The sequence below is a fragment of the Eulemur rufifrons genome, chromosome 19 (genome assembly GCF_041146395.1).
Source record: "Eulemur rufifrons isolate Redbay chromosome 19, OSU_ERuf_1, whole genome shotgun sequence".
Taxonomy (NCBI): domain Eukaryota; kingdom Metazoa; phylum Chordata; class Mammalia; order Primates; family Lemuridae; genus Eulemur; species Eulemur rufifrons.
Genome location: NC_091001.1, coordinates 26,614,681 through 26,639,211, shown reverse-complemented (window position 1 = coordinate 26,639,211; position 24,531 = coordinate 26,614,681). Strand labels below are relative to the sequence as shown.

The 24,531-nt window shown below is 43.1% G+C and overlaps 1 protein-coding gene across 1 annotated transcript; it reads left to right on the top strand.

The window, feature by feature from the left end:
* LAP3 (leucine aminopeptidase 3) lies at window positions 1-24,336 on the top strand. Its single transcript, XM_069495345.1, has 13 exons — window positions 1-139; window positions 2,507-2,622; window positions 3,850-3,904; window positions 4,380-4,485; window positions 5,567-5,726; window positions 7,035-7,199; window positions 9,037-9,195; window positions 14,266-14,390; window positions 15,553-15,641; window positions 16,419-16,521; window positions 20,381-20,460; window positions 22,308-22,417; window positions 23,541-24,336. Exons 1-13 carry the CDS (start codon window positions 38-40, stop codon window positions 23,728-23,730), a joined length of 1,560 nt encoding a protein of 519 aa, XP_069351446.1. The 5' UTR covers window positions 1-37; the 3' UTR covers window positions 23,731-24,336.
* Window positions 24,337-24,531: the final 195 nt, after the last annotated feature.

Genomic DNA, 24,531 nt, shown 5'->3' with positions numbered 1-24,531 from the left:
CTCTCTGGAGGGCGGCGCAGGGGGCCGAGCCGAGAAGATGTTCTTGCTGCCTCTTCCGGCTGCGGGGCGAGTTGCGGTCCATCGTCTCGGGGTGAAGCGTTTCTGGGGCTCGGCTCTCGCCGCTGCAGACATGACGAAGGTGAGAGGGGGCGGCTGGCTCCCGGGCTTCCGTGAGAGCCCTGCCCGCGGGCGACGGGGGTTGTGCGGCGGGTCGAAGCCGCGGTGCCCAGGGCTTCTGCACCAAGTTGCAAAAATCGGTTAAAAATAAAAGTTCTCCCGTTGCGGGGATCGGCCTTTCCTGGGGCCGTTGGCTGGGGGCTGCCGATGGCCCCGAGGATGCCACAGCCGGCTGTTTCAGGAGGGGCGCTGGGGAACTCTTCCTTCGCTTGCTAAGAAGAGCGCTAGGTGCTGAACTCCTTGGGCGCGAGAGGAGTAGCTCTGCTGCCGTTTACTGAATTCTCTCTGGCCGGCTGCTGCTTACTTCTTTGATCATTTTGTTTAGTTCTCGCAGTAACCCAAGAGAGGACGGTGACAATTTAGTTCCCACCTTAGCTTGGGAGGAAGCTCAGGTTTAGTAACGTGAAGTGTTCTCTAAGGTCCCAGAGTAAGCCAGTCACAGGGCTCCGCGCCAGGACCCTTCGCCCGCTGAAGTGGAAGGAAGGTCAAGGAGTAAGTTGCCTGGGAGGGTTTCTAGAGAAAAGGAATGTCTCTCTATGGAAAAGGGCTTTGCAGAGAGACTCATCTTTTCGTGAAATTAAAAGAAGAGTGTCTTATAGAAGAACAGTCTTCTGCACCTTTTTGAGCTCCAGAAAATTTTGGAGAAGGACGCTTTAGATGCTTAGGATCTGGAAAGGGAAGTGGCTCAGGGGACCAAGCACAAGCTTGGGAGTCATCCGGGAGGACCAGAAAAAAATGACTGTCCCTGGTGAGAAATGTTGTAGATTGGGTTTGATCTCAGGTCTCCTGCCGGTGTGACAAATGACAGAGGGACCACAGGCCTATCCAGTGCCCCATCCTATCTAGATGACAGCTATGTCCTGTCTCCAGTTCTCCACTTGGCTCCATGGATTTCCCGGGAATGAACAGTCTCAGGAAAGTCAGAACCTGGCAAAGTTACCAATGCCAAGAAAGCCTGTTTTCTTTGATGGAAAAGACAGAAAGGGCACTATTTGTTCTAAGTGCCTGTGTGGTTTTGGGGAAAGGAGAAGGCATCTGTATTCTCGCTCATTCCTACCACACAGGGGCTCATGTGTCAGGCCAGTTTTCAGTTTCCTTGTCTGTCAAGTGACAGTAAGAGTATGTGTTCTTTCCACCTCACAGAGTTGGCTTCAGGCAAGCAAAATATTTTCAAATCATAAATAGCCAGGCAGAAGCAAATACTAAACAGTACTAGATTTGCTTCCTTATTTCAGGTATTTGGGGCCTGGGGCTTGTGAGGGAGATGAGGAAGAAGTGAGCCACTAAGTGCTTGGCAGAATGCTCTGCTCTGCCCCTGCCTGGGAAGTTGGTTTTTCTCTCTCTTTTGGCCTGTGAGTTGGCCAGAGCCCTTACTAGTAATGGTCGGTGCAGCCATTGGCTTGACTGGGATGGCATCCCAGAATATCTGAGATTTGCATTTGAGGGTTGTAGGGGAGGAAAAACTTCCTTCTACCCTCCTAGGTTCTGTGGCTGGGCCTAAAAATTAAACTGATATAAGACAGTAACAGGAGGAAAGCATACAAATTTTATTTAATATTTGTATAGGAGTCTGCTAAAAGCAAGTGAAGACCTGAAGTTGTTAGGCCCAAAAGCTTGTATACCTTTTTAAGCAAAGAACATAAATTATGGGGATGTGACAAGACAAGGGACTTGGACTAGGAGCAGTACATTGTGGAACAGTGACTAGGAAATATTAAAATATATGGAGGAAACCAAAGGAAGATAAGCGTTATTTCAGTAAATTTGTACAGGTCCATTTTGGGGTCAGCTTCCAGTTTCTGGAGATAAGAATGTTCTTTTCCTGAGAGAACACCTTTCTCATGGGAATTTTCATGGCCTGCTTTTAGGTAGGAAAGGCAGGTAGGTCAGAGAGCCTTTCTGCATCTGCTATTTCTCAAATTCCTTCAGCTCAAAATAATCACTGCGCCAAAGCAGCGTATTTTGGGGTGGCATGCTCTGAATCCCTTCAGGCTCTAACTTGGTGATAAATGGATTTGTTTTCTTAAACAAAATGCCTTTTTGCTGTATTTGAAAGTGGATCCCTTTCCTGGGAGTCACCATGAAAACCCCGGACAAGGCCCAGGACAGGCAGTGATGACAGTCCTCCTTTGGCAGGAATCTGAAACACTCAGGCAGGTGCACATGTCGCTGCCTGCCCAGCACCTGCTTCTTCTTTAGCTTTGTTCTTCTCTCCTGGGGGAGGACATGGTTTTGGTGGAATTATTTGCTCCTTCTGGAATTTGGGAACACCTGAGCCCCTGTAAGGAATCTACTCTAATTATATTCATCTTTTTTTGCTTATTTTCAGGGCCTTGTGTTAGGCATCTATTCCAAGGAAAAAGAAGATGATGTGCCACAGTTTACAAATGCAGGAGAGAATTTTGATAAACTGGTAGCTGGAAAGCTGAGAGAAGCTCTGAACATGTAAGTGTTACCTGAGGGTTCTAATTTTTAAAGTGCCCCCAAATCGAAAGAGTATATTTTCCTATGCTTTATTGTTCAGTAGAGAAAATGCCTGGAAGTACCCGGCCGGAAACTTCTCAGCAGAAGTGAAAGTATGTGTCTGGAATGTGCTTTGGTACTCTGTGTTGCAGTATGGGTGGGTCTGCAATTCTGGGAAGTCAGATGATTTCCAGTTCAATCACAAATCTGTTGTGAAGGACTGACTGACCCAGAAGAATCTGGAAAGTACCAGATTTCTTCAGCCCACCCTCATTCTCCCTGCTCACCTTCCCACCAGCCTCTCTACCTCCTTTAACACCCCTTTCACTGGGGGAGACAGCAGAGTCCGTGGAATAGATAAAAGCAGCCTAAGGGTTCTGCTCTTTTACTGCATCCCTGGAGTTTCAAGGGCTGCTCAAATTTTAAAGTGAATCACCTGGGGATGTGGTTGAGACTGCAGATTTAATTCAGTAAGTCAGTGAGGCCTGAGATCCCAACAAGTAGGGAAACATTGGAGCTGCTGATCACATTTGGCGGAAATAAAAGTGTCCACCTAAGCCATTACAACTCTATATTAATAATATTCAGATTGAGTAACAGAATTTGCATCCCCTTTCAATTACCAGTTCTCCATCAGTAGACAGAGCCTTCTCAAGTGTCTTCATTAATTCATTAATCCAAAAGCTAACCTGTTAAAGAACACCTGGTCTTTCTGACCGATGACTGCAGCCCAGAGCGTCTGCTCCAGGCCTCTGGCTATGGTTGTGTAACTGTTTTGTTTGGAAATTTTCCAGGATCCTGTCTGTAGAAAACCCTCCACAGACAACCTCTAAGCCAAACACACTGCCATCAGGTCAGCCACTTGGGTTACTCCAGTGTTTTTGGTGTCTTGTGTCTTTTATTGAAAAGGTTTAAGATTCATTCAGTTCAGCCAGATTGCAGTGCTCAGACCCCCATGTGGCCACAGTGCTGCTTTCCATTGTTTTGAAATAAACTTGTATTAGATCTAAATTGTTTTTGAGCTAGAATTAAGCTGCATCTAAGAAATCTGGCCTGAGAGCATTCTGTATTTGGATAAAAACATAAATAAGGAAATCCAAGGAAGCAGTTAGCAGAGTATTGCGACAATGCTAAAAGTATGTATATGTCACTTTCCAAGTGAGCAGAGCAAACTGTGATTTTGAAAACCACTATTTCATCTTGTTTTAGATCTGGACCACCTCCGAAGGCAGGCAGGACCCGGACCTTTTATGGTCTGCATCAGGTATGCCATGAAGATAATGTTAATTTGGTAAACCATCGGTGAGCACCTACTAGGTGCCAAGTACTGTGGCCGCCTAGTCACACTAAAAATTGTGTATTGGATTGTATAGTTTTATTCCAGTACTAGCAGAAGAATTATTTAAAATCATAAAGAGATCAATCACTGTCAAAAAGAACAGCATATCGTATATTCCTCAATCTGAAGGCTTGCTTGGTCCAGCTATGGTGCTGTCTACATAGAATTATTTGCAGGGTTACCCTCACTCTCCCTTTCAAACATACAGGTTATACAATGTTACCAAGACACAAAGACTTAAAGAGAAAACCCACAACCAAATTTCTTACAGTGAGTTTGGCCCTGTGCCTCGGTTAAAGTAATGGTGTGGGAGCTCAGTGAGTCTCCCAACTTGTGCCATTCCCTGCTGGAAATAAATGCTTGTAAGAAATAGTGGTTGATTTGTGTATTTGTGGAACAGGACTTCCCCAGCGTGGTGCTAGTCGGCCTCGGCAAAAAGGACGCTGCATTTGACGACCAGGAAAACTGGCATGAAGGCAAAGAAAACATCAGAGCTGCTATTGCAGGTTATTGTACTTTTTAAGTTTAATATTGATTAAGGATCACTCTTCACGATTATTTCTCAGCCCCTTTTTGTCCTTTTCCCATCAGTACCTGTATCACATTCGTACAGAAATCCCTCATCTAAACGAAATTTCAATTTCCCTTACTGAATGTGCTTGGCCTTACATTAGAGGCAGAAGGTTAGCCTATGGAATTTTACTTTTCATATTTCTGTATCTTGTGTTTGGAGGTTTTGCTACCAGTTTTTCACTCTTGTGGTAGTGACCTTAGAGTTGTATTTTATCAGAAACTGGTGTGTGATTTTTTTTTTCCCTTTTTGTAGCACAGCTGTAGTGTTGCCCAACTTTTAAATAACATGGAGCCATCATGTTTTACAAATAAGAGAATAGTGAAGCAAGTTGTGGCATGTTTATTTGTCGCTAGCCAAAGGTGTGTGGCTGTCGCCTTGTGTCCTGAGGCAGATGCCCTCGACTCACTTCAGAGCTGAGCAGCAGGACGAGTCTTTCCTGAGAAGGGATTGTGCTTAAAAGATGCTTTGAAAAACATTTTTGAAACAGTGATAATTGGCTTGATTAATCTCTGGCCCTTGTATATTATAAATGCTGGTTAAACTTTCAAAGTGCATGTTAAGTGGTTATTTCATAACTTTTGTTTGTGAGTCTTTCCTGACCTGATCTTCATGAAATGCTGCGCTAGTAATGGACTTTGCTCAGTTGCTTGGATGTAATTTCATCATCGTCATTTCCTTGTCATTTTTAATCTGAGCAGCTCTTGGTGATTGGGAAGCGTCCTCAGAAAATCATGGTGTTTCAGAAATAATACTAGGAATAGCTGCCACCTTCTGAGGGCTTGCCCTGCTCTGCGAGGAGCTGTTCATTTTCTCCATCAGTCTGTCCTCACCACAACCGGGAGGCGACTCGTGTCCTCATTTTACAAAGGACGAAATGGAGGCTCAAAACAGGCGTCAGGGCTGGGATTTGTACCCCAGTCCTGGTGTTTTCTCAGCACACCACACCTCTGCCTTCTGCCAGTTGAGTTGTCTTTGACTGACTCCAGTTTTCTGGTTCCTCTGTCCTTTCACAGCGGGGTGCAGGCAGGCTCAAGACCTGGAGCTGTCTTCCGTGGAGGTGGATCCCTGTGGGGACGCCCAGGCCGCTGCGGAAGGCGCAGTGCTCGGTCTCTATGAATATGATGACCTGAAGCAGAAAAAGAAGACAACCGTGTCGACGAAGCTCTACGGAAGGTGATGGAAAGAAACCAGGAGGAGGGAGGTGCCCCTGGCTGACAGCCTAGCCTTTAGGATATGAGGTGCCTGCTTTTCAGTGGCGGCCACTGCAGCATGGCTTGTCCATGACCTCCCCTGTCACCTCAGCTGTTTTCATAGTGGGATAACTGTCAAGCCCGAATGCCGCTCCTGGCTCTTGTCAGGTGCACGTTCCCCCCATGACTCCCTAGACCCCTCCGTGCTTGCTGGTTACTAGGAAGCCACAACCAGGTGGCTCTTCCAGAGACGGAGGAATGACGTGACAGACATGTTTGTGCAGATATCAATCCAGATAATTTCCATTGCGCCGGCAGCTACTGGTGTCGTGCTGAATCCCGGCGCTGCACTGGTGGAGGGAGACTGGATGCTGTCGGTCGTTGCCCTCAGGGTCTCAAGGAGGAGACTCGTCTCTCAGCAGATCATTAAGCACCTGTGACTTTCTGGCCCTGTTCTAGCTTGTGGGAGATGAGGTCCCTGTGGTCAGGAATAGGCAGGATGAGACTTTTCAGTGGATGGTGCTGAGAACACAGCCCGAGGGGTGACGGAGAGCCCGGGCGTCAGTCCCAGCTCCACTGCCTGCTCCTGGCTGAACACGTTTTTTACGGGACTGAAGTTTCTGGGCCTCACTTTCTTCGTTTGTTTGGTGGAGTTGTGATACTGACTTCATAGGGTTCTTATGACGACCCAGGACAGAACATGCCCAGCGGGTGGCGCATGGTAGGCCCTCAGAGCTCTCAGCTGCTATTTACCCACCTGCACAACTGTCTTTATTAAAGAGCCAGGGTCCTGAAACACGGGCCCACGTCCTTTTTCTTCTAAAGCTGATCCTTATTTGTAGGTAGGTTGGGATGTAAAACCCTGGCCTAGGCAAAAGAAGTCAGAAAAGCCTCTAATTCCACATCAGAATCCTTGCCACCCACTCACCTTGCAGTTAGCACTTGGGGCTGTGTCATTCTGATGCAATGAGAGAGAACAAAATGGACCTTTTGGGGGGATTCCTCTTCCCTCAATTTATGTGGTAGATTTAGAGCTTCAAAGTCCCATTAGTACAATCCCTTTTTCTTGCAGCTGAGGCTCCTGAAGGGAAGGGCGTGGCCAGGCCCGCTCTGGTTCTGCTCTGCTGGGGCTGTTTGCACCATACTGTCTGCCATTGGGTCAGATCACAGAGAATGAATGTGTCAGCCGTTTTTTATTTGTAGTCTTCCTCTTTTGTTTTTGGTAAGATAAGAGCCACTCCTACCTGCAAGAGAGGTTGGGTGACAGTAGCTTTGTGTTTTCTTCTGCCAGCGGGGACCAGGAGGCCTGGCAGAAAGGAGTCCTCTTTGCTTCTGGACAGAACCTGGCACGCCACTTGATGGAGACCCCAGCCAATGAGATGACACCAACCAGATTTGCCGAAATTATTGAGAAGAATCTCAAAAGTGCTAGTAGTAAAACAGAGGTCTATATCAGGTAATTCAGAGTTGTATCATAGACTCATAGGATGTTACAGCCAGAAGGAGTCTTTGATATCCTAAAATCTAGCTCCCTCACTGTTCAGAGGAGTAACATGAGACCAGAGGGGTAAGATGACGCCCCCAGACGCCACATGCAAGTTGGGATAGGGCTCATTTTGAGGTTGTTTCTATATTAACTTTTTCTAGCCTTTGAGAGAGTGCCATGACTTTACACTATACATCGTATGTGTGTGTGTGTGTGTGTGTGTGGTGGGGTGGGGGCGTGTTAACAGCTTTGTTGAGAAATAATTCACATTCCATACAATTCACCCATGTAAAGTGATTCAGTGATTTTTACTATATTCACAGAGTTGTGCTACCATGACCACGATCCATTTAGAATGTTTTCGTTACCCTCAAAAGAAACCTTGTACCCATTAGCAGTCAAACAGAGATGCATGATGGTGAGCCTCATCCTCAAGGAAGTGAGGAGGTTGTAGGAAGGAATAGCGAGGTATGTGGAGGTGCTGCAGGAGCAGAGGGAGGAGGAGAATTGCCAGAGATTAGGGAGCCTGAACAGAGTTGGAAGGTTGCTTAGAGGTTGGCAGACCAGAGAGTGGGGCAGGGCATTTCAGGTGGGAAGCAGGTGTGCAGTGGCCCCTCGGAAGCGCGAGGCTTGTGGCTGAGCAAGGGAAGAGTTCAGCAGAGACCAGGCAGGGCACAACTCACAAGCTGAGACATCGCTGCACCAGACCCTCTCCAGCGTAGGTGGGTATACATCAAAGAAACACAGACGGACAGGTCTTCCAGAAGGGCAGGGCTTTAATAAAACAAGTACTGAGTTTGTGATTAAAAGTGCCCACATTATACAGCTTTGTTTCTTTTGAAGTGATTTTGTTTTTTATCATGTCTTCCAGTTTTATATTCTTTTCCCATCGAAGTTTGGTGACCATCCCTCCATGATGCAGTCCCAGTTTAATAGTTCTAACAAATAGATAACTAATCTAACAAATAGGCAAGTGCATGGGTATGGTTGTTGCTGGGCTGTAGGACTATAGGGTTTCCCTCTTGGCCTAGTTACTGTGGCCAGAAGTCAATACAAAGCCCTTTTGTGCCCCCAGCCGAGAAAGAATAGCAGTATGGTATCAGTTTCTAGTTTGCACTAAGGACTGTTTCCATTCTGTTACCCCACTGGTCCTGTGTTTATTAACTGAGAAAATTAGTTTTCTTGCTTCAATCAAAGATTGAAAAACTGCAATAGAAACTGTGAGAATTATGTTCTGACATTGAAAAGATAGAATTCCAGCCATTCTAAAATAGCAGTGAAATAAGATATTTTATTCCAGTAGGTGATGTATAGCTTTGTCAGTTTTTTGTTTGTTGGTTATTTGATTTTTTTTGTCATTTTTAGAAATAAAAAAATAAAGCAATAGACCCATAACTATATGTAAGCACCCTTTAGGGTCTCAGAACCTTGCTAATTTCATCTCTAAATTAAACCTTAGAAATATCTGAGTAACTTAGGGGGGAGAAAAACAATAATTTACTTACTATCCACCATTGCTTCACATTGTTTTAGGTACCATGCATAAATTCTCTTAATAGTTCTGTAATCTTTTCATGGAGGAATCGTTGATCTCATTTTATAGATGAGGAAATAGGCTCAGAAGCAAGTGACTTGCCCAAGGATATACTGAAAGTAAATAATAGAATGTAATAATTGAAGCCTTAACGTGTGTATATTTTAAGAGCTTGTATATTATACTTTTTCATACACTGGTGAGCTTTTTTCCAAGTTATTTTTTTTTTTTAACAGTATGTATATTCACTTTTTTCCCCTTTCTGCCCTGTAGACCCAAGTCTTGGATTGAGGAACAGGCCATGGGATCATTCCTAAGTGTGGCTAAAGGATCCGATGAGCCCCCTGTCTTCTTGGAAATTCACTACACAGGCAACCCCAATGAAAGTGAACCACCCCTGGTGTTTGTCGGGAAGGGAATTACTTTTGACAGGTACTTTATGGCGTCTATGCTTTGTATTTCAGTGAATGCTTTGTATGCACTTGTATTATTTGGTGCATAGTTTGATTCAAAAGCATGGTGTTTGGTTGAATGTTATACATTACTTTAAATTTATTAAGCTACCACCTATAAAATGCTTGCTATATTAAGAGACTATCATGCATTTTACGTATATTAGCACTAACAATACCCCTGTGAGCCAGGTATTGTGGACATTCTACAGGTAAGGAAACCATGACTCAGAGGTTAAATAATTTGTTCTAAGTCCCATAACTAACAAATTGAGTGGAAAGTCAAACTGAGGTCAGTCTGTCTTTAAAATGTCTTTAAAATCATACACTTTGATTGTCCTCTATGGCTATTAAAAGTTTTCCACATGGATAACAGTGATGCAGCTGTTTGGATTATGTTGTCTTCCCTTTGCTTGCTTTTTTTAGCTGACCAGTGTAGCTCCCACTGATCTTATTAAGCCATGAATATTCCTTAGAATTGGAAGTTATCTCTGGCTGTTTGAACCAAGGAGAGGCAGAGTTGGGAAAGATAGTATAGGTCAGTATATTCCATGGAAAACATACACCATTGAATAGTAGTTTTAGGGGTGTTGGAGAGTATGAGGTATACAAAGGGTTACTTGGCAAAAAAAAAAAAAAAAAAGAAAGAAAAAAACTAGGTTAGATAAAGCACACGAGGTTTTTTTATTTTTGTTTTTTGTTTAACACAGGACTTCTCAGGCTTCAGAAGATTGTACTTTCTGAATTTCCTTTTGAAGGAATCCTGATTCCTGGGAACTATGGAAAATGCTGCTAGAGAACCATAAAATGTTGATGCCCCCTAGTACATTTTTGCACCCATTAGGGACTCCATCTGAAATATGAATGAAATCCAGCTCTTTTTAGTAGCACTTGTAGGCCTGGGAAGCCCCAGTGTTGGCTGCCAGGGTGGTTTCCTGGTATTAGTAGGTCGTAGTGCCTCTTTGTGTCTTCCACCCAGTGGTTCATGTTCTCTCCTTTAAAGCAGTGGTCTCCAAACCATTTTCATTGCCACACCCATCAGTAAAAGGTTTTGAGCACATACCATTCAAAATATGCATGTTTATTTATTAATATGTTATATGAATATACTGTTGCACCAGAGTTTATATTATAAAACACTGCAGCAAATAAAAATTAGAGAGTGAAAGTTAAACTGTTTTGAAATGTCTTGCTAATTAATTGTGGTGGTTTTATACTGTCAGGGACTCATATCTGGATGCAGAAATATTTGTGCTCAGGTGAAGTTTATGGTTAATTTGAATCCACATTTGTATCTTTTGCTAAGAATATATTTAACAAAGAGGCCTGACCTAGTCTTTGGGTTTAGTGAAGTCTTTGCAGGAGTGTCGGTGTTAGCTTTAGATGTAAAGGATCAGGAGGAATTAGCTCAGCTGGGACTAGAGATGAGTGTTGTGGGGCAGGGAAGCATGGAGAAGGCTTCAGGATGGTAAGGAGCAGGGTCAGTTCCTGGTACTGCAGGCATGCTAGTGTGGGTGCACACCAGAGTGTGGAAGGGAGAAGGGGCGAGACATGGCTGGAGAGGTGGGCAGAAACTCAATCGTTCTGGGCCCAGTTAGATTTTGGACTTTGTTTTGCACTAAGCAGTTGGACATGACTGAAGGTCTTCTAGCAGAGGAAATGACATGGAATTTACATGTACAGTAAAATTCACCCTATAAGCGTTCAGCTCAATGAGTTTGAACATATACATGCACCCCAGCAACAACACCACTATCAAGAAAATAGAGCATTTCCATCAGTCCCCAGAAACTCCCCTGTGCCTTTGTGTGCCCCCCACCCACTGCCCCAAACAACCAATCCTCTTTCTGTATTGTAGAATAGTTTTGCCTATTCCAGAAATTCACATAAATGGAGTCTTTCATGCCTGGCTTCTTTCCTTAAACATAGTATCTTTGAGATTTAGCCATGTATTGGGCATCTCAGTCATTTGTTCCTTTTTATTGCTGAGTAGTATTCCATTGTATAGAAATACCAAATTTTGTTTATCCATTCATCTGTTGATGGAAATTTTGAGTTGTTTCCAGTTTTAGGCTGCTAGGAATAAAGTCGAGAGCATCTGTAAGCCTTTGTGTGGACATGTTTTCCTTTCTGTAGGGTAAATTCCTGGGAAAAGATCCACTGAATTGTATAATAACTATAATGTTTAGCTAAACTTGGCCAAGGTGGTTGTACCATTTTGCATTTCCACTATCAGTGTACAAGTATTCTAGTTGTCCTGTACCCTCCTCCATATTTGATATTGTCAGTCTTTATAATCCTAGCCATACCAGTGGGTATGTAGTGAATCTCTTTCAGGTTCAATTCACATTTCTCTAATGACTAAAGATGTTGGATGTTTTTAAATGTGCTTATTTACCATTAATATATCTTCTGGAATGAGGTGTTTGATCAAATCTTTTGTCCCTTTTTTATAAGAGTGTCTGACAGACAGAGTTCAGTTTTTAAATATATTCTGAATGCAAGTCCTTTATCAGATGTTTATGCAGATATGAATATTTTTTCCCAGTCTGGGACTTGCCTTTTCTTTCTTTAAGTAGTGTCTTTTGAAGAATAGAAGTTTGTAATTTTGATGACGAATTTGTCAATTTTTCTTTTATGGCTTATGCTTTTGTTCTAAGAAATTGTCTATGCCAAGGTCTGTGCTTTCCTGTATAAGTCTTTGTGCTTTTTAAGTCAGTTTTAGCTTTTAGGGCTATGATTTTGAGTTTTTGTGTATGATGTAAAAAGGCATTGAGGTTTGTTTTTTTTTTTTTTTCTTTTTTTTATGTGGATATCCATTTATTTCATCTCTGTTTGCTGAAAAGACTGTTCTTTCCCCATTGAACTGTCTTGGCATCATCACTGAAAATCAATTGCCCATATAATTGTAGGTCTATCTCTGACTCTGTCCTTTCACCAATGCCTTGTGACCAAGAATCTCAAAATTACTTTTGCTTTGAGTAGGCTTGAAATCTAGGAATATGAGTCCTCCAGCATTGCTCTTCTTTTTCAGAATGACCTTGGCTAGGTCCTTTGCATTTTGATATAAACTTTAGAATCTGATTGTTTTTTACACAACAAAAGCCTACTGAGATTTTGATTGAGATAGATTATTATTAATCTTTTCTTTGTAAAAATTAGCTGTCTGTGTAATCAAAGGGGTAAGACCAACATAGGGACACCTGTTAGGAGACCTGGCAGACATCCAGTGACGGGTGGTAGTGTCAACTAGGGTGGATGCAGCAGAAAAAAATGGATAGATCTGAGAGAGATTCAAAAGGTGAGCAAAGGTAATTGCTGGTCTTTGACTGGCAGTTCCTTTAGAACTACAGTCGTAAGAATGAATAGAAAGCCTAACTTCCAGAAGAAGCCTGGAGATACACGTGGCAAGTGGATAGAAGAAAAACTTTGTGTGCACCAACATGCTCTGTCTGCCTGTGGGATTGTCCCATGTATTTCTTTTCTTATTTTGAGCCAGTGGATACTCTTTAATTGTAGATGTAGGCCGGGCGCGGTGGCTCACGCCTGTAATCCTAGCACTCTGGGAGGCCAAGGCAGGCGGATTGTTTGAGCTCAGGAGTTTGAGACCAGCCTGAGCAAGAGTGAGACCCCGTCTCTACCAAAAAAATAAAAAGAAATTAGCTGAACAACTAAAAATATATAGAAAAAATTAGCTGGGCATGGTGGCGCGTGCCTGTAGTCCCAGCTATTCGGGAGGCTGAGGCAGGAGGATTGCTCAAGCCTAGGAGTTTGAGGTTGCTGTGAGCTAGGCTTATACCACGGCACTCTAGCCTGGACAACAGAGTAAGATTCTGTCTCAAAAAAAAAAAAAGTTCTACATTTACATGCTGACATTCAGTTATCAACTGCTTCTGAAATAAGTGAGAAGTTAGACCTGATTTCTAAGGATAGCGGACCTCAGAGCAGGGAAGAGACATCTCCCCAATGAGTCACCAGGGCAAGGCAGCAGCAGGTCTCAGTTATGACTCAAAGTTGAAGCCCCTGGCTCTGTGCCTGCCCAGTGAAGCATGTCACTTCTGGACTCTTACAGAGTAGAAGCAGGAAAGTCACTAGTTAGAAACCTCTTTGGGAAAAGTAGTTTGGTGTCTTGCTGATTGCTAATTAATACCTCACCCAGCTGTTGCGTTGTAGTACCGTCTCTGAGGCTTTGTGCCTGTGCCTCCCTCGGGTTGTATTTTGCCATCAGCAGGATGGAGCACACCTTGTACGGTATCAGAAGGAAATGTTACCCCTCTATTTTTCTGTAGGTTTGAGAGGAATGCTCCCAGTCTTCTAGGAGCTTGTCAGTTTTCCTTAATAGCTCATGGCCTCCAGGTTCAATAAATTGATCAATTCGTGAAATTTGCTGAAAAGACGATCTGTGTGGGTATCAGGCGTTAATAAGATAATACAAAGATGGAATTTGTGCAGCATTGATTTCATGATGTAATGTTTCTAGTGGCACTGGTGAAATTTCATTCAAATAGACATAAAATGAGCCAAGACACTCATCTGTATTTCTGGAATTTTTTAATATCTTTTATAAAGACTACAATATCCTTATTGAAAATGTTGAGGGGCCAGGCAAGGTGGCTCCCACCTGTAATCCTAGCACATTGGGAGGCCAAGGTGGGAGGATTGCTTGAGACCAGGAATTTGAAACCAGGCTGAGCAAGAGAGAGACCATGTCTGTACAAAAAATAGAAAAAGTAGCCAGGCAAGCACCTGTAGACCCAGCTGCTCAGGAGGCTGAGGCAGGAGGATCGCTTGAGCCCAGGAGTTTGAGGTTGCAGTGAGCTCTGATGAGGCTCCTGCATTCCAGCCTGGGTGACAGAGCAAGACCCTATCTCAAAAAAGAAAAGAAAATGTTGAGCTAATTCAGATTCTAAATTTAGAAATTTGACCACTTTGTCAGGTATATGCTGCTTTTATGTGGCATTTAACCCTCGGTTTATGTATTCTTTCTTAGGAAAGTGATTTTAGCCATCTTCTTTGCAATTAATGTTGCACATTGTCCTTTTCCCCATAGTGGTGGTATCTCCATCAAGGCTTCTGCAAATATGGACCTCATGAGGGCTGACATGGGAGGAGCTGCAAGTATATGTTCAGCCATCGTGTCTGCTGCAAAGCTCAATTTGCCTATTAATATCATAGGTAAGTGGGGCAAGGGAGTCTATCTTGGAATCCATTCAAATGGCAGAACTGAGAGAGCAGACATAGTTTCCCCTAATCTGAAAAGATTATGAAACTATTTTTAAATAGCTTTTCATCAAGCAGAAGCTTTCTTAGCTCAAGTAAGTGTTTTACTGTCTCGAGCTGATTGAGTTAAATGTGTTTTGCAACTGGTGGGCTGTAACTAGAATTGATTTCTCTTACTTCTGCAAAAAGTGGTTAGCAGTTAGGAGCATATGATGTTGACATTGTGGTTACTCTAGTAAAAATTGCTCAGTGGTTAGAGTGGAAGGGCATTGCTGGCTCATTTACTGATTGCCTCATAAGATTGTGGCTGAGTAAATGGCAAGATACACAGAAAGTGCCTGGGACAGAAAAAGTGCCCGGGATGTGGCAATTCTTAGTCTCCTAAGATGCAGACACAGTGTGGGAGTTTGTAGCATTGCTTATACCCATGCTTCAGAGGAGCGGGGAAAGAGACTTAGGTTAAATGACAAGCCCAGTGTCACATCTGTTGTACAGGGATGGTAGAATTAGAACCCAGGCCCTGTCTGATCTGCCCCCCCTTTTTAATAATATCATAGTCCTATTTTCCCCGAACTATTTGAAAGTTGCGTACATTATGATATGCCTCCTAAGAAAACGGACTTGCTAGATAATCCCATTATCCTTTCCAGAGATTAATATAATAACCTAACTCTGATTCCCAACATGTAAAAAATGTCCATTTTATTTATTTATATTTAGTTTTTAAATCCAGGAGCCCATCAAGTTGCCATGTCCCTTTAGATCTCTTTAACCTAGAATTCTTTTCCTGCCTTTTACTCTTTCATGACATCGGCAGTTTTAAAGGGGCCTAGGCTTGTCTCATCATGTTCAACAATTTGGATTTATGTGATTGTTTCTTTTTGATTAGAATCAAGTTAGACTTCTTTGGTGAGAATACTACATGGGTGATGTGTACATCCTGCAGCTGACACACATAATGTCAGTTGTGCCATTAGTGATGCTACATTTGATCACTTGGCTAAGGTGGCATCTGTGTCTGGCTCACTTCTGATAGCTCATTGGTGGCCTCCTGTCCCATGAGTGGTGTGTTTGGACCCAGCATGTTCAGCGTTACTTCATATATTCTTTCCAATAGGTTTGGCCCCTCTTTGTGAAAATATGCCCAGCGGCAAGGCCAACAAGCCTGGGGATGTCGTCAGAGCCAGGAACGGGAAGACCATACAGGTTTGTAAGTGGAAGAGACAGCACTCCCCTTTGGGCATGCCTCACGGAATCGCATGGTAGCCACATAACCACAGCTTGAAGGGGTGCAGAGCCCTGGCTCCATGTTCGGGAGGGTGGTGTCTTTAGTGCTGAGTAGCTTTTCCTGCAGAGTCAAAAGTATCTCTTTCTGGGAATTTTAAGTATGTTTTTCCTCCCACTTCTTGTGTATATACACACAAATTACCGTGAATTTGTAGCCAGCATGCAGAGCATGGCAGAACGATAAAACCGTGGGCTATTTTTTGGATGTACCTGTGCCGTGAATAACTTTTTTCCATTTTAGGTGTTCAGGTGGAAAACACTGCCCTACATCATGGGCTCTGCACTTGTGGGTGTGTGGCAGCAGGTCCTCCGTGTGGCATGTGCACATGTGCGTGCCAGGCTGCCTGTGACGATGGCCCTTTTTAAGTTCCCTAACCTATTTGTTTTCAGAAATCTTTACATTTTTCCCCTTCTTGTTATACATTTGTTGGTAAAAGGGACCATACATTTTTCTATTTATTTCATCTTCCAAAATCATCAGCCTTAGGTTATCATCTCTGGTACAGGGATTATTAAATTATATTTGCTCTCCAGATTAGGTATGTTCGTACTCCTGAAGTGTAAGTATGTAACTTGATGACAAAAGTCATAGTAGCTTTATCCCACTCTGTAGTCATGCACTGTTGTGAGGGTCAGTTTTCGTATTCATTACTTGTACTGTCTTAGCCTTTCTGTTTTTGATCCTCCTCTTTGCAGATCGATAACACTGATGCTGAGGGGAGGCTCATACTGGCCGACGCGCTCTGTTACGCGCACACCTTCAAGCCCAAGGTCATTATCGATGCCGCCACCTTAACAGGTGAGACCACGTGCTTGCCCTGTTCTTGTTCACAGGAAGTCTTGTTTGTTGTGTGGAGTACACACACCGTGCTCACGGCATTATTTCGCCGAAATTGGGCTCAGTCCATTGGCATTCAAAGATCCTTCTCCAGGGGAATTGTTCTGTGTTGTAAAAATGTTTTGAATTTTAGGTTTGTTGTTTTAAAAGTTTCCAGGACATACCTTTTAAAAAAATAACAGGTGGATCAGGTTGGCTCATTTAGAGTGACATCTAAAAATGATATTAAGAGGTGTTTTCTGTTACAATTACCATTTGATCCAGATCTGAAAAGATTAGTGATAAATCCCAAAACCAATAGCTGGCTTTCTTTTTTTTTTAACTAGTTGTAACATATCTGATGTCCACTGAGTTTTTGGAACTTTTTATACTTGATGTTATAAAGAAATGCAGACATTTTGCGGGGAGTAACAAGGTCCTCATTTAACAGAAGCAGCACATGCACTTGAAGGCCAGGCTCGGGTGTGACTCCCGGCTATGCCACTGCCTAGTCAACTGGTCGGCCTTGGGCAAGTTCCTCGCCCCCTTGAGCATCAGTACTTGGAGATAATTCCGTTTGCCTTGCAGAGAAGATTGAGTGGAATTTTTGGAAAGCCTCTTTAATGCAGCACCCACGTGCGGCAGGTGTTCGGTGAAGACAGGGCGTGACACCACCGGCCCTGCAGGGCAAAGAGTACATTCCTAAAGGGCTGACAAATGGGTGGTGCCTTATTAAAAAGTCCCAACGTTCACAATCTTTCATCCAAAAGTTCTCTTTCTAGGAATTCATTCAGTCTCTGCCTCTTAGGAGTAAAATCCAAGTCATTTTTCATCCTTTGGTTTTAATCTCTCCCCGGTCACGTGAGCCCTACTTTAGTAGAAATCATTTCATGTTCCCTTTTATACATGGATCTCAGAGTAGTCCACAGGTTTACTGCTAAGAGTCCTTTTTTAAAGCTGGCATTATAGTGTGTTCATGGTTTTTGGCCTCCCTATTCAGTTTAGCAAACACTTTAAGCTGAAAGGCAGAGGTTCTGGGGCAGAGGATTGGGGGCAGTGGCAGTGAGGTAGGTGGTGGTCTGCCCTTTCTGTAAGTGAGGAAACCCAGAGGACAGAAACATCTAAGTTTCATAACTTAAAAATAATTTTCGTAAATGCCACCTGGGGAGTACTTTTACCCAGACACTTAATATCAGGACCCCATGTCCCCCCTTTCCCCAGTTGGAGGGTTTGAGAAGATGGGAAAGTTGGCCCCAGGTGACTAAGGGTGACCTGATGGGTGAGCCTTTAAATTGCCCTGGACATCGCCCTGGTTGAAGGCTGTTGATAGTTCACTTTGGTTTCCCAAATACTTAGTCCTTTCTGAGTTCCAGAAGCTAGGGTTCAAAGGGGAGAATAGGCCAGGCATAGTGGCTCATGCCTGTAGTTCTAGCACTTTGGGAGGCTGGGGCAGGAGGATGGCTTCAAGACCAGCCCGGGCAGCATATAGCAAGGCCTCCTCTCTACAAAAAATAAAAATATTAGCCAGATACGACGGTGTGCACCTTTAGTCCCAGCTACTCAGGAGGCTGAGCCAGGAGGATTGCTCAAGCCTAGGAGTTTGAGATTGCAGTGAGCTATGATGACACTACTGTACTCCAGCCTGGGTGACAGAGTGAGACTGTGTTTCAAAAAAAAACTAGAGGAGAGTAAGAGCCAATTTCCAACCTCAAATTCTTGAGAGGAAGTACAGTCTTTAGAGGTAGAAGATCTGAGTTTAGAATTTGTTCTTCCTCTTTTTTTTTTTTTTTTTTGAGACAGTGTCTCGCTGTGTTTCCTGGGCTAGATCTAGTGCCGCGGCATCAGCCTAGCTCACAGCAAACCTCAAACTCCTGGGCTTAAGCAATCTTTCTGCCCCAGCCTCCCGAGTAGCTGGGACTACAGGCATGTGCTACCATGCCAGGCTAATTTTTTTTTTTAATATATATATTTTTAGCTGTCCAGATCATTTCTTTCTATTTTTAGGAGAGACGGTCTCGCTCTTGCTCAGGCTGGTCTCGACCTCCTTACCTCAAGCAGTCCTCCCTCCTCAGCCTCCCAGAGTGCTAGGATTACAGGCGTGAGCCACCGTGCCCAGCCTGTCCTTCCTCTCAATAGCATGTAACTTTGGACTAGGCTTTAGTTGTCTCATCCATAAATGGAGCACAGTAGCACTTCATTGACAGGAGGGGTTTATGTGAAGATCAAATGAGATGATACGGGTTGATGGACCTGGCTCAGGTACACAATAGACACTGAAGAGATGTTACTGTCCTTTAAATGTTGGGGCTGTACCCAGACTGTAGGAGCAGTGGCACGTTCAGGTGTGGCCATCCAATCATGCTGCTTCTCTTCATTTTCTTAACTCATGGTTGTAGTTTAGGATTGAATGAGTGCAGTGACATCCTCACTTTCCTTGGAGCTTTGATGTTTCTTCCAGAGCAATTCTGGTAGCATCAGTTGGTGAGCACCTCAACACAGGGCTCCAAATGTGCCTCGTAAATGAAAATGGAAGGAACCCCTCTGCTGTTAGTAATTCTGAAATTGGTGGTGGTAACAGTTCTGAAATTATAAAAAATAAATTAAAAAAAAATGACAATGGCTGCCTCTGTACTGACCATGTGCACATGGACTTTTTTCCCTTTCAGAGATTTTCGATCCACAGTTGGTTGCATCCATGGATGCAGAACCTATGGATACAGAGGGCCAACTGTATATAGTAGTATCTTCAAGTTTCCGTTTTCCTTGGATGAGATGCTAATGAGCACAGTTAAGGAATGAGGAGCAGCCTGGACATACTTTGCGTTGCAGGGAACAAATGTCACCTTGTCACAGCTATAGAATTTCACCCCACTCCAGTGCTGTCTCCTCTGATATTCCGTATGAGTGTCCTGGTACTAATCATACTGGATTGTCCTAGTAGTGAAGGGTAGTAAGTTTTGCTTTTTCCTTTCAATAAATACTTACTGAGTTTCTTTATGCCAGGCAGGGTGCTAGGCCCTGAGTATATGCTTAGGAATCAGATGCGGACCAGGCAGATAGTGAATGAGAGTGCTGGGAGCTAACACCCAAACCAAAGAAGGCAGCACTTAGTTGCTGTGCCTGACTGTATACACAAGAGAACCTGGGAATCTGGTTTTTAAGTTGATTTTTTTTTAAATATGCTAATTAATTTAAAAAGAGAAGCCAGCCAATGGGACATAGCTTTGTTAGAGAAGGAAATAAAGATGAAACAAATAAATATGATACAGTCATAACAGCCTTTTTTTTTTTCCCCCCAAAATATATTAAATTCTTGTAGTGGGTACTTAAACTGCGACATGATTAAAATTGCTGAAAATTAGAGATGCCTCAGTACCGGCAATATGTAAATTATGATACTGCTGGCCAATGGACTGTTTTCAGATCATTAAAAAATACTTTCAAACATTTGTTTACAAAAAAGGAAAACACTTTTAAAGCATAAAAGGAAGAACACATGCTTTAACTCATATAGTACGGTCTTAATTATTTTTTTAAAAAGTTTAGAAGATGTCTGGAAGGAAATATCAAGAGTAGGTAACAGTTATCCCTGGGATGAGATTATTGGTGATGCTTGATATCATTTCCTTTTTTGTATTTCCTAAATACTTTAAGGTGAATTCTAGGTTGAGAAACATAAAAACATGTTAAGTATGAGCAGTAAAGATTGTCTAAGCTTAACTGTTTTTGAAAATGAGGGAGCCATTAAGCAGTGTTAAAGGCTAAAGTTTTGTTCTGAGTGGCAGAGGGGACCATTTTGCCTGGAGAGATTGCAGCTGACCCGAGGGCTTGTGTCTTACAGGTGCCATGGACATAGCTTTGGGGTCAGGTGCCACTGGGGTCTTTACCAATTCATCCTGGCTCTGGAAGAAACTATATGAGGTAGGAATAATATATATGGATCTAAATTATGGTGATGATGAATAAATTATTCTGGCCTTAGAATGGTAGATTTCTTCAATCCCTGTGTTAAAGTGATTTTTATGCTTTTGGTTTGCCTTTGGATTGAAGCTGAACCATAGCAATAAACTTGATTCGGTGGCTTTGGGTTTTCGGCAAATGCTCCTAAAGTATGGGTATGATACGACCTTGTTCTCCCTAGTAGTCTCAGAATGATATGAAAACCACTCATAAATAACATGGCCATGGCTTGCAATCTCTGAGGTAGAAAAAGTTATAGGACAGCCTTGTGGAGAAGGAGCACCCTTTTAATGACTGCGTGTTGTGAGTTGAGCAGACAAGCTGTGTAAGGAAGCTTGCCCTGCGGGGGTGAGGACATCTTCTGACCCCTGAGCTCTGTGCCTCCCTCTGTGACCTTTCGCAGCCAGCCTATTCCCAGCAGTCATCTCTCATCCTCTCACTCTCTCTCACACACATCCTCTCTCTCTCTCTCTCTCTCTCTCTCTCTCTCCCTCACCTGCCCACACCACTGTTGGCCTAACTCAGCCTCAAGACAGCATGTGACTCTGTGGCCTCTCGGTGATACCCGGCTATTGGCTTCTGTGGTAGTCTCTCTGGGCTCCCTGCTCCTCTGACTGGCCTACTTCCGTCTCCTCGGTGGGCTGTTCCCTTTGTCCACGCTGTCGGCTTGTGTTCAGTCCTTGGCCACAGGCTCTTTATATGCTCCGTGGTCCTCACCGGGAAGCCCCAGCCAGTACGTCTGCTGCTTGTTCCGTCTCTCCTGAGCTCCAGCCCCTGTGTCCACTCCGCCGCTCACGCTCGTTCATTCTTTCAATGAGTCGTCAATGGGAGCTTTTTATGTGCCAGTGGGGAACAAACACAAAATGTTCCTGAATATATTTCTCGAGGTTGGTTTAAGATCCTAAACTATTGGCCCTTCACATCTGTCCTCTTGTCATTTGTGAATCCCCCACCCCCGACCTTAATACTCAGTACTGCAATAATACTCAGTCATTTTCTTCCAGGCCGGGCCAGGTACCTCTTTTCTGGGGCCTCTCCTATACCCAGTGTCCCTTTTTGTCATGACACCCACAACATTTAAGCTTTTTTTTTAAAAAAAGAATCAAAGTTATATGTGCATAAACATTATTTAAGTCAACAATCGGCAGCCTACAGTCTGTTTTCCTAGAGGCAGCCACTTCCAGCCCTTAGCTGATTCATCTGGTATTTACGTCTTAAAATAACAGCTTATATTGCCATATTGATTTTTCACTTTCTGGATCTTTGAGTTCTTCCCGTAGTGAACTGAACAGTCTCTTTACGTATCTGTGTCTCCTGCTGGCCTGTGGGCCCTTTGCTGGCTCAGATATTGATACTTCAGCACTGGTGGTGCTCAGTAGAAGTTTAGTGAATGATGAATGAATGAATGAGTAAATGTTACGTGAATGAATGGATGAGGTCACCTTGTCTCAAGATCTGCTCTTCAGGGAAGCAGGTCCAGGCGTGTGTTTCTCAGCACACTGAGGTGACCAGCCTCACAAAGACTTTTCTTTCACCCTAATCAAACCCCCAAAGCCTGTAATTTTAGTTTGATGATTTTAGCAAATGCCCTGTGGATTTATAGGATTGTGGCACAACATTGCTGTTTCATTTATAAGTCTTAAGTCTTCTAATGAACTGACACAGTTCTGAAACATGTTTTATACTTTCATGTGTTAGAGTACTAGGTTATAAAAACTTTTTTCTTCAGCATTGAGCATGTCAGTGCCATGAATTTCCCAGAACCTACTTCACCAGTCTTACAACTGTCATACCTATTTCTTCTTTAGGCCAGTATTGAAACAGGGGACCGTGTCTGGAGGATGCCTCTCTTTGAACATTATACAAGACAAGTTGTGGATTGCCAGCTTGCTGATGTTAATAACATTGGAAAATACAGGTATGTAAAATAAGCTAAATGTACATTTTTACAATCATCATTGGTTGCCAACGTGACTATTTTAAATTTTATCTCCTTTACAAAAAGTTTAACTATCCAGTTTCCTTTTTTTTCTTTTGAGACAGAGTCTCACTCTGTTGCCCAGGCTAGAGTGAGTGCCGTGGCGTCAGCCTAGCTCACAGCAACCTCAAACTCCTGGGCTCAAGCAATCCTCCTGTCTCAGCCTCCCGAGTAGCTGGGACTACAGGCATGCACCACCATGCCCGGCTAATTTTTTTCTATATATATTTTTAGCTGTCCATATAATTTCTTTCTATTTTTAGTAGAGATGGGGTCTCGCTCTTGCTCAGGCTGGTCTCGAACTCCTGAGCTCAAACGATCCGCCCACCTCGGCCTCCCAGAGTGCTAGGATTACAGGCGTGAGCCACCGCGCCCGGCCCAGTTTCCTTTTGATGTAGTGTTTGTCAGCTTTTTGGCATCTTAAATTTTCAGGATATTTTTTCTAACTGGTTTCTAACCGGTTCTCAAAATTTTTGTATGTTTTTTAAATCTAATGGTCACTTTAGATTTGGAAAATGATAAGGAAAAGGGATGGAAGATATGAGAATTCATCACCATAATATAAAAGAATCTTGAATTTATCTTATACTGCTTAAAGCTGTATCTGAAAATAGATATGCTGAAAGTGATTTGTAGATTACCTCCCCTCCTTTTTTTTAATTGCCTGGGCTAGAGTATAGTGGCGCAGCCTAGCTTGTTGTAACCTCCAACTCCTGAGCTCAAGCAATCCTCCTGACTCAGCCTCCCGAGTAGCTGGGACTACAGGTGCGCACTACTGCACCCGGCTCATTTTTCTATTTTTAGTAGAGAAGGGGTCTTACTCTTGCTCGGTCTGGTCTCGAACTCCTGAGCTCAAGCCATCCTCTCGCCTTGGCCTCCCAGAGTGCTAGGATTACAGGCATGAGCCACTGTGCCCAGCCTGGGTTAAGTTCTTATTAGGTCCTGTATGCTTGACTCTTGTTCTCTGGTCATAGAACCTACTTAGCAATAGTACAAAATATTAATGAAATTTTCAGTGCACATTTAAATGGGGTTAAATAATGCCTTTTGTCTTTCTCTTCAGATCTGGAGGAGCATGTACAGCTGCAGCATTCCTGAAAGAATTTGTGACTCATCCGAAGTGGGCACATTTAGACATAGCAGGTGTGATGGTCAACAAAGATGAGGTTCCCTATCTGCGGAAAGGCATGACTGGAAGGCCCACGAGGACCTTAATAGAGTTCTTAATGCGTCTCAGCCAAGAGAGTTCTTAGTTGAGATGCTCAGACATTTCTTTGTTCTGTCTTAAATTGGACAGTTGAGCTTCAAAAGATTTTTGAATGAATGGGTGAAAATCTTTTTAAAGGAAACAAATGATGGTATTTAAAAATTAGAACCCCAATGAGATTTTTATTCCTTGATTTATTTTTCATTTTATGCAAAAATTTATAAAGGTAAAGTGAATGTCTTTCTTGGCAAGGATTTTTAAGATACTCTATCAGTGATGATGAATTTTTATGAAATTTCCTAATCACTTCTCAGAGTATATGTTTTTAATTGAGAAGCAAAATTGTATTTCAGATTTGTGATGCTAGTAATGTGAGCAAACTGGAAGTTACCATGTGGTTGTGAGAAATGATAAATCCAACTTTCTGTGCTCTCTGGTGTGGCTCTGATACTTACTTATATACTACTACAAACCCAGTAACTTTAACATAACTTGTCTCTTCTGGCTGTGTTATGTGTACTAAGTAATTAAATTGGGTCACAGTGATAAAGGTATTTTCTCAGTGCTAATAATCACTTTCGGACACTCAGTGATTGAGCTTATCAGTTTGTATGACGGCCTGGCACGTGATTTCCAAAATGAGTCAGTCATGAAGTAATCATATAAACCAACAATTGCAGACTTACCATCTGCCAAGGATTGTCCTAAGTGTTTTGGGGGATTAGATTATTGAATCCTCACACCCAATGAGGCAGATACTGTTATTACCCCCACATGACACATGAGGAAAATGGGGCACGAGAGAGGTTTAGTGACATGCGGGCAATGTCATGGAGCTAGTAAGTTG

Bases quoted from the DNA above. Each gene is read 5' to 3' on its own strand.
- LAP3 (XM_069495345.1), top strand. From the start codon at position 38: ATGTTCTTGCTGCCTCTTCCGGCTGCGGGGCGAGTTGCGGTCCATCGT. The intron at 4,486-5,566 runs GTTATTGTACTT...GTCCTTTCACAG, and splicing joins CATCAGAGCTGCTATTGCAG to CGGGGTGCAGGCAGGCTCAA. The intron at 15,642-16,418 runs GTTTGTAAGTGG...TCCTCTTTGCAG, and splicing joins GGAACGGGAAGACCATACAG to ATCGATAACACTGATGCTGA.